The following is a 17,187-nucleotide window of genomic DNA, read 5'->3' as shown; positions in this document are numbered from 1 at the left end:
GAGACTACACCCAGCGCAGTAACCCGCCAACACATACATAGAAAACCGTATGCCCAGCAAAAGTCAGTGGCAGCACCCACAGACCTGGCTCTCAGCCTTACCCTGTGCTCCTCATTGTACTGCCAGCAGGGTGGGGGATCAGGGGCTGGTCACACTTCCGGGTCAGGGCAGAGGGCTCCTGGCTGTGCCGGCTGGGTGCAATATAACGTGGTGAAGGTCTCTTATGCGGGGCTTCCCGGGATTAGGCCACGCCCCCCAAATGGCTGTGATTCACAGCCCCGTTCTATGAACGGGGCTTGGGAGCAGGACGGAGGGGCTGTGCAGCCACTGCTTACTCCCTTCATTGCACGGAAGTTGTGATGTGCAGTGTTTCAACTGACCGCACATCGCTCTACCTGCACATTGGCACCTCTCATGTTTGGGGGAGGGGGGCCAGCTGCCCCCTTCTGGTCCGACGCCTCTGCTACAGATGTGGCCAGATCTGAGACTCTGCCCAACATTGCAACTTTGCCCAGCGTTAGCCACACAGATCTGGGCAATTATTTAGGAGATTATATATATATATATATATATATATATATATATATATATATATATATATATATAAAAATATATATAAATATATATGCAACAATAGAGGAATTGGCGCCAAGGAGTCACATCAACTCCCACTATTCCAACCCTAAATTGGTTGTCACTTTTTAACATAAAATAATAACATGTTCCATCATAAAACATTTATTAAAAACATATTCAAATCAATACAGAGGAGATGTATTATTATTCCACACTTTAGGATGTATGACTCTTAGCGCTGAATACAAAATGTTGAAGGTTCACAACAATCTCCTCCTTCTCCTTATAGTTGGTTCGGAGATAGCTTCACAACAAAGACAACCCAACGCGTTTCATCTTATACAAAAGACTTCATCAGGGGTTTCTCTATAATTGTAAAAGATCTTATCAGAGCTAAACAAACATTCCTTAATTGAGAAAACATAATACATTCCATTAAAACATATGAGGAACATTTCATTACGGAGGAACAAATATATATCCGAGCAGACAGGATGAAAGAGAAGAAAAGGATATTACAATTACATCTTAGGTCATACCTCAAGTGGCTGAGAAGTATAGTTGTTTATACAAAAAGTATAATGCGACAAAACTTGTTCATACACGCATGATGGAAACTCCTATATAACACCGAGGCTTTCTGATGGACAATCAGTGTAGCCTAATTGGAAAAAATGTTGATCTCATCATATATACTGAATGTTCATATTGTGTATATATATAAAAAATCATAATGTTCCCTCACATACCTTATGGTGAGATAACTTGTACAAAAATTTGGAAACCCGGGTACTGAAGGGTCACTTTAGAAAGGAGACCTAATAGATTCATATTTAGGGCAAATTAATAGATAATCATCATCTGATATTTAATTAGTCAATAATACCAATCTTTACTAAAGATGATTAATACATTTTACAATGGAGCTTTATTAGAAAGACAACTTCTTTCGGATATAATATATACTGGAGATTTATGAGGCAGGAAACTATGCTACTGGTCATAATTGCCATTTATACTCATAGCTATTGTCTACTTTTATGGGTCCAGCTGCTTTGTTAGTTGACACAATAGAGCAGAGGTTCTCAAACTCTGTCCTCGGGAGCCCACACAGTGCATGTTTTGCAGGTAACCCAGCAGGTGCACAGGTGTATTAATTACTCACTGACACATTTTAAAAGGTCCACAGGTGGAGCTAATTATTTCACTTGCGATTCTGTGAGGAGACCTGCAAAACATGCACTGTGTGGGCCCCCGAGGACCGAGTTGGAGAACCTCTGCAATAGAGGTACAGACCTCTAGACCCAAACATTAAAGTTGTTAGTATAAATTATCAGATAAAAAAATGCGCTTTTAATTGCATAAACTCCCCACTATCACAATATCAAGGGAAAGTGTGAAAGTGAATACATCCAAGCATTAAAAGCACTAGAGTGCAGTATTACAAATGTACATAGATACCGTAAATTATACAAAATAACCTTTACACACAAACAGAGCTTTGTTCAGAGTGGTATCATATTCTCTCACCTTCTATGTGTCTGCTATGGACGCTCAGTACCAGTGCAATGAAGCACCAGACTGGATGTAGCTCCTTATAAAGGGAAAGGTGATGATGTCATCACATGCCCTATTTTGATTGGTACACAAATAAAGGTTTAATTTGACCTAGTTATTAATGGTACACACTAACCAACCTATGGATTCTATCCTCTCTTAATTGGGAATAATTCACTATAATAATATTCACTCTTATACCGACCAAATGTGAGTAAAACATTAATTGTTATATGACCCATAATGCATTGCGGTATTAAACTCAATGAATAGCTGCTATAGTGAATGACTGACAGTGTTAATACCCAATCGTTGTAAGATAGGGGCGGGTACTATAGCCTCTCATGCTGAATTGGATGTATGCAGCATATTGTCAGCACTTAAAACACAGTGCTGAGGGGAATGTGTTTCCCATCAGCGCTATCTGTCACCTCCGATCGTTAAAACGCACGGTCCTAGTTTCTGCGTCTGCCCGCTGTAGCGGGACCTTATGCGTTCCAGCGCCATCTTAGTTGTGCGTTCCACAAGCCCCGTCCGGCGCTTCCCGTCACCTGACCCGGTCACATGTAAGAGGCGTCCAATTGGAGGGCTCTCTACTGATTCGTGAAGCTGAAATGCCAAACAGCCATACAATAGATGGCAGCCTAAGTGCAAATCTACCCCCAATTATATCAATCGCAAATGGCACATTTACCCATCAGTATCTTAACCATGGAGCATGATCGCTTCTATTCTATACTTTAAAGAGAAAACATCTTATAAGTAATCAAGACCTGTCATATTCCATATACAGTAGTATACCTGTATAAGCTATACAAATAGCCTCGAGTCCTTTCCAGAAAAAGGGCTAGGACTTTTGTATAGTGTACCATTCTATGAGGTATATATCTCCCACATATATCCCCCGTATACCATAACTTTTAATATGGTATATGTTACGATATGATCACAAATATACCCATCTCAAGAAAATTAATTGAGGTCCTAAGAATATAGTATTTAAATGGGTTCAGAATTCCTCTAAAGCCAGTATCAGTATACTTGAGTATATAACCTTATAAAAAATCATTACATTATTAATTAGTGCTACCTGTGATAGAGTATTACCCATACTTATAAAAAATCATTACATTATTAATTAGTGCTGCAAGTAATATAGTATTACCCATACTCATAATAAGTGACTGCACTTATGTGCTAGCATCTTAACCTAATAAAGATTAGTAAATAATTCTGCACTACCTTTACAATGATATCAACAAATTACTGTGTGTGAATCAACTCGTACAAACTAATAGTTGATTCAAATTTTAAATGTAAAACCAGTGATCCACTATATGCCGTGTTTCCCTAGTATGCTAAACGTATTACTTGACTATACTACTTTCCCTGATTTCCTACTGAATTGGAGTAATATACAGTACACTGACACCCCTATGAACAAAGCTCCATTTTTACAATAATCATATAAACATAAGTACACATGACTGACAATTTGCATAGTTATATCTTACCCCTAAGGCCTAACCACCCTCTTAGTTAGAACTGGGGGAAGGTATATGTTATTATATATATTAATTAACTGAACCTATCGCTGGGCAGGCGTGATTTATGCGTCGGAGGAGGGTTTGCCTTCCTCAAAGGAAGACTGCCATGTCTATACTTTCGTTTAATCCGAAGGAATGAGGGTATTTAGGGTATAGATCCAATAAGACTCTTTTTTGGTTAACTGTTTATCTCTATCACCTCCTCTCTTATCTTCCTGTATATGTTCAATCACTGTGAATGTCAAGCCGTGAACATCTGAATCATGTTTTTCCTGAAAATGGCCGGGCAGGCTGCGATTCTGAACTTTATTTCTAATATTCCGCAGGTGTTCCTGTATCCTTATTTTCAGGCTTCTCTTGGTCTTGCCTATATAGGATAACTTACAGCTACATTCGATCTTATACACCACATAATTAGTGTTGCAGGTAACCACTGTCTTTAAGCTGTGTGTTCTATTACCCTCATCTTTCCAGTGGAAGCCCTTCTTATCAACAAAGCGGCAGCAGTTACATTTATTACAAGGAAAGAGGCCCCTTCGTTTCATAAGAGGGTGTCCATTGGTGTTCTCCACATTTTGATGGGTGGCTTGAAGTTGACTAGGCGCCAATAAGTTCTTAAGATTTTTGGATTTACTGAAGACGATGTTGGTTCTATTGGGTAAGTGCGGTCCCAATACCGGGTCTTTAAGGAGATGCCAATGCCAGTATAAAATGTGTTTGATCTTAACATTTTCTTGGTTGTATTGCGTGATGAAGGGTCTCTGCAACTGACGTTTACTATTGGTGCGGCCTTGGCCATTCAAAAGACTCTTTCTGTCAATCTCAGAGGCTCGGACCTGATCATTACGCAGTTCTACCTCTCTATATCCTCTTTCAATAAATTGTTCCACTAGGATGGATGATTGTTCCCAATAACTATCCATGTTGTTACAGTTTTTCCTCATTCGCAAGAACTGCGAGTACGGGACAGTTGTCTTCCATCTGGTCAAATGGCAGCTGTTGGACGGTATGAAGCTGTTGGCATCGGTTTCTTTAAAAAAAGTTTTCGTATTGAGAGTATCCCAATCATCAATACTCAAAAGAATGTCCAGATAATCAATAGTCAAAGGATCTTGTTTGTATGTAAATTTAAGATTAAAAGTGTTATCCTGGAGTCTGGAAATGAATCTCTCAAGGGAGTCCGTCTCACCCTCCCAAATGAAGATCAAGTCGTCTATATATCTCTTACAGAGTTTAATATTAAGACCACTAAATTCACCATCTGAGTATATGACGTCGTTCTCCCAGTTGTCCATGTAAATATTGGCATACGATGGGGCATTGTACACTTCCATCCCCCATGAGAAAGGAAGTGATGCAGTTAATAAGATCCTAACTAAGGACATTTTAGTTAGTAAAGAAGAAAGAGCTTTTCTGCTGGAGGGTATCCTATTCATCCTAAACCATAATTTTTTCGAGTTTGAGGGAAAATACTACCGACAAAAACAAGGCACCGCGATGGGGACGAAATTTGCCCCATCGTATGCCAATATTTACATGGACAACTGGGAGAACGACGTCATATACTCAGATGGTGAATTTAGTGGTCTTAATATTAAACTCTATAAGAGAGTAACTCTATAAATGTAACTGCTGCCGCTTTGTTGATAAGAACGGCTTCCACTGGAAAGATGAGGGTAATAGAACACACAGCTTAAAGACAGTGGTTACCTGCAACACTAATTATGTGGTGTATAAGATCGAATGTAGCTGTAAGTTATCCTATATAGGCAAGACCAAGAGAAGCCTGAAAATAAGGATACAGGAACACCTGCGGAATATTAGAAATAAAGTTCAGAATCGCAGCCTCCCCGGCCATTTTCAGGAAAAACATGATTCAGATGTTCACGGCTTGACATTCACAGTGATTGAACATATACAGGAAGATAAGAGAGGAGGTGATAGAGATAAACAGTTAACCAAAAAAGAGTCTTATTGGATCTATACCCTAAATACCCTCATTCCTAACGGATTGAGCGAAAGTATAGACATGGCAGTCTTCCTTTGAGGGAGGCAAACCCTCCTCCAACGCATAAATCACGACTGCCCAGCGATAGGTTCACTTAATTAATATATATAATAACATATACCTTCCCCCAGTTCTAACTAAGAGGGTGGTTAGGCCTTAGGGGTAAGATATAACGATGCAAATTGTCAGTCATGTGTACTTATGTTTATATGATTATTGTAAAAATGGAGCTTTGTTCATAGGGGTGTCAGTGTACTGTATATTACTCCAATTCAGTAGGAAATCAGGGAAAGTAGTATAGTCAAGTAATACGTTTAGCATACTAGGGAAACATAGGATATAGTGGATCACTGGTTTTACATTTAAAATTTGAATCAACTATTAGTTTGTACGAGTTGATTCACACACAGTAATTTGTTGATATCATTGTAAAGGTAGTGCAGAATTATTTACTAATCTTTATTAGGTTAAGATGCTAGCACATAAGTGCAGTCACTTATTATTATGAGTATGGGTAATACTCTATTACTTGCAGCACTAATTAATAATGTAATGATTTTTTTTATAAGTATGGGTAATACTCTATCACAGGTAGCACTAATTAATAATGTAATGATTTTTTATAAGGTTATATACTCAAGTATACTGATACTGGCATTAGAGGAATTCTGAACCCATTTAAATACTATATTCTTAGGACCTCAATTAATTTTCTTGACATGGGTATATTTGTGATCATATCGTGACATATACCATATTAAAAGTTATGTGGGAGATATATACCCCATAGAATGGTACACTATACAAAAGTCCTAGCCCTTTTTCTGGAAAGGACTCGAGGCTATTTGTATAGCTTATACAGGTATACTACTGTATATGGAATATGACAGGTCTTGATTACTTATAAGATGTTTTCTCTTTAAAGTATAGAATAGAAGCGAGCATGCTCCATGGTTAAGATACTAATGGGTAAATGTGCCGTTTGCGATTGATATAATTGGGGGTAGATTTGCACTTAGGCTGCCATCTATTGTATGGCTGTTTGGCATTTCAGCTTCACGAATCAGTAGAGCCCTCCAATTGGACGCCTCTTACATGTGACCGGGTCAGGTGACGGGAAGCGCTGGACGGGGCTGGTGGAACGCACAACTAAGATGGCGCTGGAACGCATAAGGTCCCGCTACAGCGGGCAGACACAGAAACTAGGACCGTTCGTTTTAACGATCGGAGGTGACAGATAGCGCTGATGGGAAACACATTCCCCTCAGCACTGTGCTTTAAGTGCTGACAATATGCTGCATACATCCAATTCAGCATTAGAGGCTATAGTACCCGCCCCTATCTTACAACGATTGGGTATTAACACTGTCAGTCATTCACTATAGCAGCTATTCATTGAGTTTAATACCGCAATGCATTATGGGTCATATAACAATTAATGTTTTACTCACATTTGGTGGTTATAAGAGTGAATATTATTATAGTGAATTATTCCCAATTAAGAGAGGATAGAATCCATAGGTTGGTTAGTGTGTACCATTAATAACTAGGTCAAATTAAACCTTTATTTGTGTACCAATCAAATAAGGGCATGTGATGACATCATCACCTTTCCCTTTATAAGGAGCTACATCCAGTCTGGTGCTTCATTGCACTGGTACTGAGCGTCCATAGCAGACACATAGAAGGTGAGAGAATATGATACCACTCTGAACAAAGCTCTGTTTGTGTGTAAAGGTTATTTTGTATAATTTATCTATGTACATTTGTAATACTGCACTCTAGTGCTTTTAATGGTTGGATGTATTCACTTTCACACTTTCCCTTGATATTGTGATAGTGGGGAGTTTATGCAATTAAAAGCCCATTTTTTCCTGATAATTTATACTAACAACTTTAATGTTTGGGTCTAGAGGTCTGTACCTCTATTGTGTCAACTAACATAGCAGCTGGACCCATAAAAGTAGTCAATAGCTAGGAGTATAAATGGCAGTTATGACCAGTAACATAGTTTCCTGCCTCATAAATCTCCAGTATATATTATATCCGAAAGGAGAAGTTGTCTTTCTAATGAAGCTCCATTGTAAAATGTATTAATCATCTTTAGTAAAGATTGGTATTATTGACTAATTAAATATCAGATGATGATTATCTATTAATTTGCCCTAAATATGAATCTATTAGGTCTCCTTTCTAAAGTGACCCTTCAGTACTCGGGTTTCCAAATTTTTGTACAAGTTATCTCACCATAAGGTATGTGAGGGGACATTATGATTTTTTATATATATATATATATATATATATATATATATATAAATATATACACACACACACACACACACACACACACACACACACACACACAATATGAACATTCAGTATATATGATGAGATCAATATTTTTCCAATTAGGCTACACTGATTGTTCATCAGAAAGCCTCGGTGTTGTATAGGAGTTTCCATCATGCGTGCATGAACAAGTTTTGACGCATTATACTTTTTGTAGTCATACATCCTAAAGTGTGGAATAATAATACATCTCCTCTGTATTGATTTGAATATGTTTTTAATAAATGTTTTATGATGGAACATGTTATTATTTTATGTTAAAAAGTGACAACCAATTTAGGGTTGGAATAGTGGGAGTTGATGTGACTCCTTGGCGCCAATTCTTCTATTGTTGCATATTCTCTATCTTTGGTCCCTTCTCACAGGGGACTTAGTCGAATAGGCTGCCTGTACCAAAAAGTATACGTTTCATTTTAGGGTGATAGTTTTAACAAACTAGCGCAGAGGGAGAGTATTTGTTTTGAATATATATATATATATATATATATATATATACATATATATATATATATATATATATATATATATATATATATATACATATATATATATATATATATATATATATAGACCGGAGGAATATATCAGAATACTCATACAACATATTCTGCAGACCGGAGGAATATATCAGAATACTCGTACAACATATTCTGTAATAGGTACACTCTTTCTTAACGAACGCTGTCTGTAATAAGACACGTAGAATACTCAAGTGTCTGTAAAGTCTCAGCGCTGTAGACAGGCGGCTTTACAGGTAAGACCAGTAGCAGATATGCTCAGAAGATGGCGCTCAGCATCTCTGCCAGGAACTGAGGGAGAGTGTGAGGCAGATCCAGGGTGGGAAATCTGCGAGGAGATGGTGCCCTGGGCCGGGGAGGGGCTACAGGTCAAGAGCCGACTCCCCTATGCTGGGCATCACTGCCGGTACTATGGAGCCTTATCAATAGGGGTGTTCGTACACCTGACATGCACTCCTATGCCCTTGGTCGGCTATAGCGGGGTTCTTGCTCGGAAACCGCGTCCATGCCAGTGTCGCAGTCCATCTCCCTAGACTGCATCAGGAACGCAATTTAGTGGCGGGTCCCACATGAAGGACCATCTTACCTCCTCCCTTCGTAGCCGCCATGCGAACCAGGAGAGCGCCTGCGACCGTGTGCCTAAGCCAGAGTGTCTCCGCCGCAAGTACCTGGGATCTGAGCTGCGGGAGTATGTGATGCCGCTTGGGAGGTGACGGAGACGCAGCCGTGAATGTCACCCTGACATAACATTGCTGCATCCCTTGAAGTCTTCAGTTTTTAGGGCTGCCCAGTGCAGCCCGTCTGTTAGGTGACCTGATGCCTGCAGGCACCACTCGAAACTGAGCTCTCAGTGCCTGGAGGTGGGGTTATAGAGGTGGCCCCAATGCATCCTGGGACACTCGAAGCTTTGCCTGATGGTGCCTCTGGATCCAAGATCCCGCTCTACACCCTGATGTATTCCCTGTGGAACACAGTGTACCCCGCTGCAGAAATGAAGGTTCCCTCCATATGGATAGCCAAAAATGGATCACAGCAGCAATATAAACCTAGGCAGCACTCGAACAATAAACAGACTGCAGTCCTAGATTGCCAATCTAGTACTGCTGTCTATTTCCTGTGCACCTATTATGTGGTATCCATTTACAGATGTGTCCTCTTACATCTTTGCTCACTGTGCTACAAGTCGTGTTACACAACGCGTGAGTGATGTGTGACTCGGTAAAATGAGTGTTTTGGGTTTTTTTTCTGTGAAAATGCATTTTAGACACAAAGTATTGTAATAGGACGCACAAGCAGCTTGTGCTGATTAAAATGATATACAGTATGCCTATATTGTGTGAGAGTGTGACTGTAGTTGCATTCAAAATGCTACAGTCTTTTCATGGAAAGCACTGTAACATGGCATTTCAGATGCAGATAGAGCCACTCTTACACACAGAATATAGGCATGCGCCCTATTACATTACTTTGCAACTGAGACACATTTTCATGGGGAAAAAAAAAAGAGGCCCGGCTCTACAGAGTCCCACCAAGGCATGGCGTGAGTTCAAGGGTTGTTTGGCGTGACTGCAGCAAGGATGTAAGAGGAAACATCTGTATCTATCTATATATAGTGAGTAATAAAATGGCAATTGAGGGTTTAGTCCAAAGATACTGAAAACTTTTGGTACGCTGAAGTCTTTTATTCTCTTTATACAATGTTTAAAATTTGATTTGAAGCAGTACTGCAAAATTGATCTATAATCCTCTACCACACAAATGATGGAATGACTGATACACTGTAGCTGGATTGTGATTAATGTAAAATTCCTTATTAGGAACACCATTTTATACCAGACTACACAAACTTCTCCAATCAACAAGAAACTCCAATAACTGATTAATTGCAAACAACTAATGATAACACAAATACAATACCAGAAAGAATCCTCAAGTATATAGCGCTCAGTGTTGTCTCACATAGAACAAATAGACAATGTATACTTAATGTCCAAATCAGGGTCATATCAGTCCCACAGATGAGAGAGTCCCTTCTTACAATCCTCTGCTTTCGTTCTCACAGAAAAGACTTCTATTTCCAGTAGTCGCTCAAGATGATATAAAATGAAAAACAATACAGGATCATGGTGCAATATGTCCCAAACTTCTTTCAAACAATAACAGATACAGATGTTATGGATCCAATGCGTACCCCACTCACAATATATATGGTGTCTGTCTGCACATAAAAGGTATCTTTAACTGTGATACAGATGTGAAAACTCTTTGTCAAAATATGCGTACCGTACTCACTTCTCCATAAACGGTGATCCTCACATCACGGTTTCTTTATCAGACGCTCCATGGCATATCCCTCCTCATTTAATAAAGGGAATGAGATATGTGCTAATATAAAAGGGGGATTTTATTAAAAACACAGGCAATTACCATACATGGATGACCTCAACTGATTATGATGCTAGTAACAGGTACAGCTGTCGGCCGAAAACAGCAATTCCCTGTCTGATGTTGTAATATCAATTTCAGAGGGGAAAAAACAATGATGGATATGCCTAACACTCTTCCTACGCGTTTCTACCCTCTGGGGGTCTTTGTCAAGGAACAAGAGTGCAAATGTAACTACCATATTTAAAACCAAACACAGGAAATTAAAACAATTAAATTTCCCATTCAGAAAACGGGTTGCCATGGCAACACATTTCCACGTGTACCCAGCATTCCCCGTATTGACCATTACTACTTCCTCCTTTGGGTACAGACTCCTGGTATCTCCACCAGCGAGTCTGTCCGCCCTTAGTAGCCGTCACATCCGTCACGCGCTGCCATGGGAACCGCTCCCCGTACTAGGCCGCTCTTCCGCCTCTGGTGAGCGTCATTTCCGCTCCCCGTCTCCAGGGTAACCTGTCTCCATGGCAACGCGTGCGGCCGGTTACACAAAACAGCGCCGTATATCTCTTGCAAACGGCTTAAATAAGCCGCCGCCCTAATATGGAAAAAATACTATCAATATGATGATATCTATAAGGCTAGCTGGAAACACAATCGACTAGATATTTGTGAACGCTCAGCGCCTAATCTCCATGGCAACCTGTCTTCACAAGCAGCATTTATACAAAATAACATTCATAAAAAAGAAGAACATTTAAAACAGCCTAGATACAATATCTTATAAGAACCATCTTAACTCGAATTCATGGTTTAGGCCATCTGGTGCCATGGTTTGTAAATTAAAAATCCACTGCATCTCGTTTTTAGCCAACCTGTTATCTTTATTATTGTTACGCCACTGATCCTTTGTTAATTCGATACCCCAAAAGGCTACAATATGATCAGTGGAACATCCATGAGTTTCCTTAAAATGGAGTGAGAAGGGATGTGTGGCTAAACCCTTCCAGATATTCCGCACATGTTCACTCCACCTAATTTTCAATGTCCTGCTTGTTTTGCCTATATATAGTTTATCACAAGAACATTGTATGGCATATACTGCATACTTACTGTTACAAGTGATGAACGGTTTAATTTGAAATTCTTTACCATTCCTATTAAACTGTACAAGTTTTCGTGTTTTAGAAGGGTAACTTTTACACATACTGCATTCGCCACATCTGTGGAAACCCTGGTTTCTCACAATGCCTCCTAGTGGTCTTTCCATATATGCACTGGTAGTTAATTTATCCTTCAGATTTGGTGCTCTCTTATATAAAAACTTGGGTTTATCTGGTAGGATTGATCTTAACACTGGATCCTTTTTCAGCAAATGCCAGTTTTTATGGAACACCTTCTCTATCTGCTTGTGATGTCCTGTAAATTCTGTGATAAAGGCCAAGTTAGGTTGCTTCTCTAATTCACCACTATCCTGTCTAGTGCATAGCAACTTATCTCTATCTGCTTCTGCAATTTTATCCAAAGATTTCTGCAAAGAAAGTGGTTTGTAACCTTTCTGAACAAATTTCTTCTTCAGAACCTCTGCCTTTTTAATATAATCCTCTTTATCAGTGCAGTTACGTCTAATTCGGGTGAATTGTCCTTCAGGGACATTTTTTAACCACTGGGGTAAATGGTTACTTCGTGTGTTGATATAAGTGTTAGAATCCGTAGCAATATATACTGTGGATTCCACCCTGTCCTCCACTGGATATATACTCAGATCCAGAAAATTGACATTCAATTTACTCTGATCAAAATTCAGATTGATGCCCAGATTGTTACTGTTAAGATATGTACAAAAACAATGTAAGGCATCTGAGTCGCCCTTTCATATGAAGAGGACATCTTCAATGTACCGCCAACCAGGAGACCAGGTTCGCCCTCCAGTCATACTCAATCCAGACGGTGGCATCTTCCCATCTGGACATAAAAATATTTGCATAACTGGGGGCGAACCTGGTCCCCATGGCGGTACCAACCTCCTGATTATAGAAGTCCCCATCAAATTTGAAATAATTATGATGTAGAATAAAAGATATCCCTTTTAACAGAAAATCACAAAGATTCTCTTGCATATCGGCATTGACCAAAGTTTGTTTCACTGCCTCTATGCCATCTGTATGTTTGATGATCGTGTATAGTGACGTAACGTCACCAAAATCATATCCGAGTCCCATTTGATTTCCTTCAATTTATTTAAAACATCCCTTGTATCTTTAAGGTGCAACCGACCTTTTAAAACCAAGGGTTAAAGTTTGAAATCGATATAATGTGACATGTTGGCTGTAATTGAATTAGTGCCCGCCACTATGGGGCGGCCCGGGAGATGGTGTTCATCCTTATGGATCTTTGGCAGAAGGTACAACACAGGAACAGTATATTAATCAAAAATTCCGCTACAGATTTATCTAAGGTTCCATTTGCCGTGTACTCTTCTACCAAAGACCTGAGACTATTTAGTATCTTTAAGGAGGGGTCAGTTCTTAATTTCCTTTAAGTGACACCATCCTTTAATTGGCGTATAGCCTCTGTGGCATACATGGTTTTACTCATAACCACAACTCCCCCACCCTCCTTATCTGCAGGCTTGATTATGATAGACTCAAAAAGAATGAGTTTATCTAGAGCCATACGTTCATTTCTCGTGAGATTATGTCTATGAGGGAGCATTTTTCCTTGCAGACCCTTAATCTCATCATTCACTATTTTCTGGAATGAATCCACAAAACAGCCCTTTACGTGACTTGGATTAAAATGGGACTTCTTCCTAAACATTGTTTCAGTAATCTCTGCGCTATTTGAGCCTGACTGTCCATCTTTCATTGCAAAAAATTTCTTTAAAGACAATTTGGGGACAAACTTCTGGATATCAATATACAAATTGAAAAAATTGATCTCATTTGAGGGACAAAACTTGAGACCTTTCTTTAGAACTGCAATTTCATCCTCATCCAAAATGTGATCACTTAAATTAAAAATCTTTGTTACAGTCTCCTTATCCTCCAAGTTCTTAGGCTGTCTATACAGTCAATACGGGGAATGCTGGGTACACGTGGAAATGTGTTGCCATGGCAACCCGTTTTCTGAATGGAAAATGTAATTGTTTCAATTTCCTGTGTTTGGTTTTAAATATGGTAGTTACATTTGCACTCTTGTTCCTTGACAAAGACCCCCAGAGGGTAGAAACGCGTAGGAAGAGTGTTAGGCATATCCATCATTGTTTTTTCCCCTCTGAAATTGATGTTACAACATCAGACAGGGAATTGCTGTTTTCGGCCGACGGCTGTACCTGTTACTAGCATCATAATCAGTTGAGGTCATCCATGTATGGTAATTGCCTTTGTTTTTAATAAAATCCTGCTTTTATATTAGCACATATCTCATTCCCTTTATTAAATGAGGAGGGATATGCCATGGAGCGTCTGATAAAGAAACCGTGATGTGAGGATCACCGTTTATGGAGAAGTGAGTACGGTACGCATATTTTGACAAAGAGTTTTCACATCTGTATCACAGTTAAAGATACCTTTATGTGCGGACAAACACCATATATATTGTGAGTGGGGTACGCATTGGATCCATAACATCTGTATCTGTTATTGTTTGGAAGAAGTTTGGGACATATTGCACCATGATCCTGTATTGTTTTTAATTTTATATCATCTTGAGCGACTACTGGAAATAGAAGTCTTTTCTGTGGGAACGAAAGCAGAGGATTGTAAGAAGGGACTCTCATCTGTGGGACTGATCTGACCCTGATTTGGACATTAAGTATACATTGTCTATTTGTTCTATGTGAGACAACACTGAGCGCTATATACTTGAGGATTCTTTCTGGTATTGTATTTGTGTTTAAGGGTGAAGTGGCCCTTTCATCCTCAAGTGGCTGCACAGGTGTGCTTGCGCCTTGGGTAATTGATTATATTTGGTTATTTAACTAATGATAACACAACTACATTGTGACCTATCATTCTACAATGTAAACAGTGAAGAACATACTGCAAGGCACTTTCCAAAAGCCCGACCTTGCCTCTCACTGAGCTTATATTATATACAGTATACATAATATAGTGCTTCTGTTTTTAGAGTAGTGTGACTCTGCTGCCAGCTGACACTGACAGCAGCTGGGAGGAATGGGGTGGGGGTGACCTGATGTCACCGCCAGGGACAGATGGAGAGGGGAGTGGTCGAACTGTGGCAAGCTAGATGAACTTATGCAGACAGGAGGGGAGATGCTGCTGGGCTGCCTGATCACTGCTGGCCAGTAATCAGGACACGCTGGAGCTGTGCTGCAATGCTGCTTCTCCATGTTATTGCCAATGGTGCCGGGTTGCCCAATCACTGTGGTCAGCAGTGATTGGGACACTCTGGGGAATGAGCGGTGGGTACAGAAAGGCTTAGAGGCCCCTCTGAGACTGGTAGCTGCTGGAAGATAATCTTACAGTAGCCGCCCTCTGGGCGTTTCTGAATGGTCGCATCAGATGCTACCATGTCACAGTAAGTCCAGCCTGTTGTGGTTGCATCCAGGCAAGTGGTTAATATTTGCATCCTTAAAGAAAAACTCCTTTTCTACTTCATAGATATAGGAATTAGCATTCATTTTCCCAGATGTTATGTGTACGGAGAATTTGTAACGATCCAAAACATACAATTAGACTATATATACAGACACAGTTAAAAAAATAAAAAAATAAATCACACTTGCACGCATCACATGCATGTCTTACCATCATCCAAAGTGATGTCCTGCAAGCCAATTGTCTGGAAATTCAGCTCACCGTCCTCAGGCTCAGGTTTAACAGATAGAGAAGTATCATCAGGATGGAATGGAGAAGAGTCCTGAATTTGATGGTGCCCGAGAGTGACAGTGGAGGGAAGGTTACCATGTCCAGGACTGAGAGTTTTAGGAGACAGCTGTCCAGAATGAGCCATGGAGTTAGGAGATGGTGATGGAGTTGGTGCACCGGATGTGGGGGATTGATAAGGCATTGGTTGCAACTGTGGAGAAGATGGACTGGGCAGTGGTGAGTGTGATAATGGATGATGAGTAGCACTGGCAGGAGAGGAGATACGGCCTGGCTTTGTAAGGTGATAGGAGACCGATGAAAGCTGAAGTGGTGGATGCCCAACAGACGGACTTGAAGTTGATGGGAAGGTACCTTGCCCAGGGTTTGAACAATGGTAGCCGATCTGCTGGAGATGTGATGAATGCACAGCATGGACCAATGGATCAATGATGGTAGGAGATGAGGATGCTGTGCCTGTGCTGGCAGTATGGTACTGTATCATTGCCAAGGACTGATGACCAAGACTGACCAAGTGAGGAATACCTGCTTCTTGCTGAAAAGACAGTGGTTCATACCCCTGAGCAGAGGCTGAATTCAGAGGAAGACTTGACTGTCCATTATACATTACATTAGACTGCATAGATGCGTAGGAAGACCTGGCAGCAGAAGATGATACATGATATGACTGCTGTAATGCTGGAGGGAGGCACTCTGCTCTCCCATTCCTACCTTGTGACAGATTGGGAAGTCCATGGTTCAGGGATGAGTAGGCAGGTTGAGTAGGGCATCCAAGAACCCGATCTGAAGAGGACATGAGATTGCCATGGTTTGGTCTTTGATCAGGAGAAGGTCTGTGTGAGTGCAAGGATTGTTGACCAGAAGCACTAACTACATGAGGCACGGAGGCTGAAGAAGCTGCTGGAAGATCCTCCTCTTCTGTGTGTTCTCTTTTCAGTAACACTGTTGAAAAAAAGAAATAAATTTGCTAAAAATCCAGAAAAATGTGCTCTCTTATGTACAATATACTACTATTTCATTATTACATAATACAATTAATGCTGATTAACAAATCAACCAGTTGGAACAGTGTTATTTAAGTGGCACAGGCAAATGCTGTTTGAAGCTGTTAAGCTCTGCTTGTGAAGGAAGTTAGAGCAGCAGCATCAGGCCCTTGCTAAAACATTATCTATGGGGCACAGTAATGCACATTGGGTAAAATGGGGTAATTAAATAGTTGATTTAAGTTGGTAAAGGCTTATGCAACTATTTTGTGATAGCAATTTAGGGGGTAATTCAGAGTTGATTGCAGCAGCAAATGTTAGCAGTTAGGAAAAACCGTGTGCACTGCAAGGGGGGGGAGGGGGGGGGGGGAGATATAACATGTGCAGAGAGAGTTAGATTTGGGTGGGGTGTGT

General features: G+C 40.2%; 1 protein-coding gene across 1 annotated transcript in view; it reads right to left on the bottom strand.

Moving 5' to 3' along the window:
- Nucleotides 1–17,187, bottom strand: part of NFATC3 (nuclear factor of activated T cells 3) — a 664,419-nt gene that overhangs the window by 56,928 nt on the left and 590,304 nt on the right. Inside the window, exon 9 of the mRNA XM_063945273.1 lies at nt 15,713–16,732. Coding sequence (XP_063801343.1) covers nt 15,713–16,732 — 1,020 coding nt within the window. The remainder of the gene's footprint in view (nt 1–15,712; nt 16,733–17,187) is intronic.

Source organism: Pseudophryne corroboree, chromosome 11 (assembly GCF_028390025.1).
Source record: "Pseudophryne corroboree isolate aPseCor3 chromosome 11, aPseCor3.hap2, whole genome shotgun sequence".
Classification (NCBI taxonomy): domain Eukaryota; kingdom Metazoa; phylum Chordata; class Amphibia; order Anura; family Myobatrachidae; genus Pseudophryne; species Pseudophryne corroboree.
The sequence above is the reverse complement of the archived record's forward strand: the minus strand, read 5'-3'. Positions and strand labels throughout refer to the sequence as shown.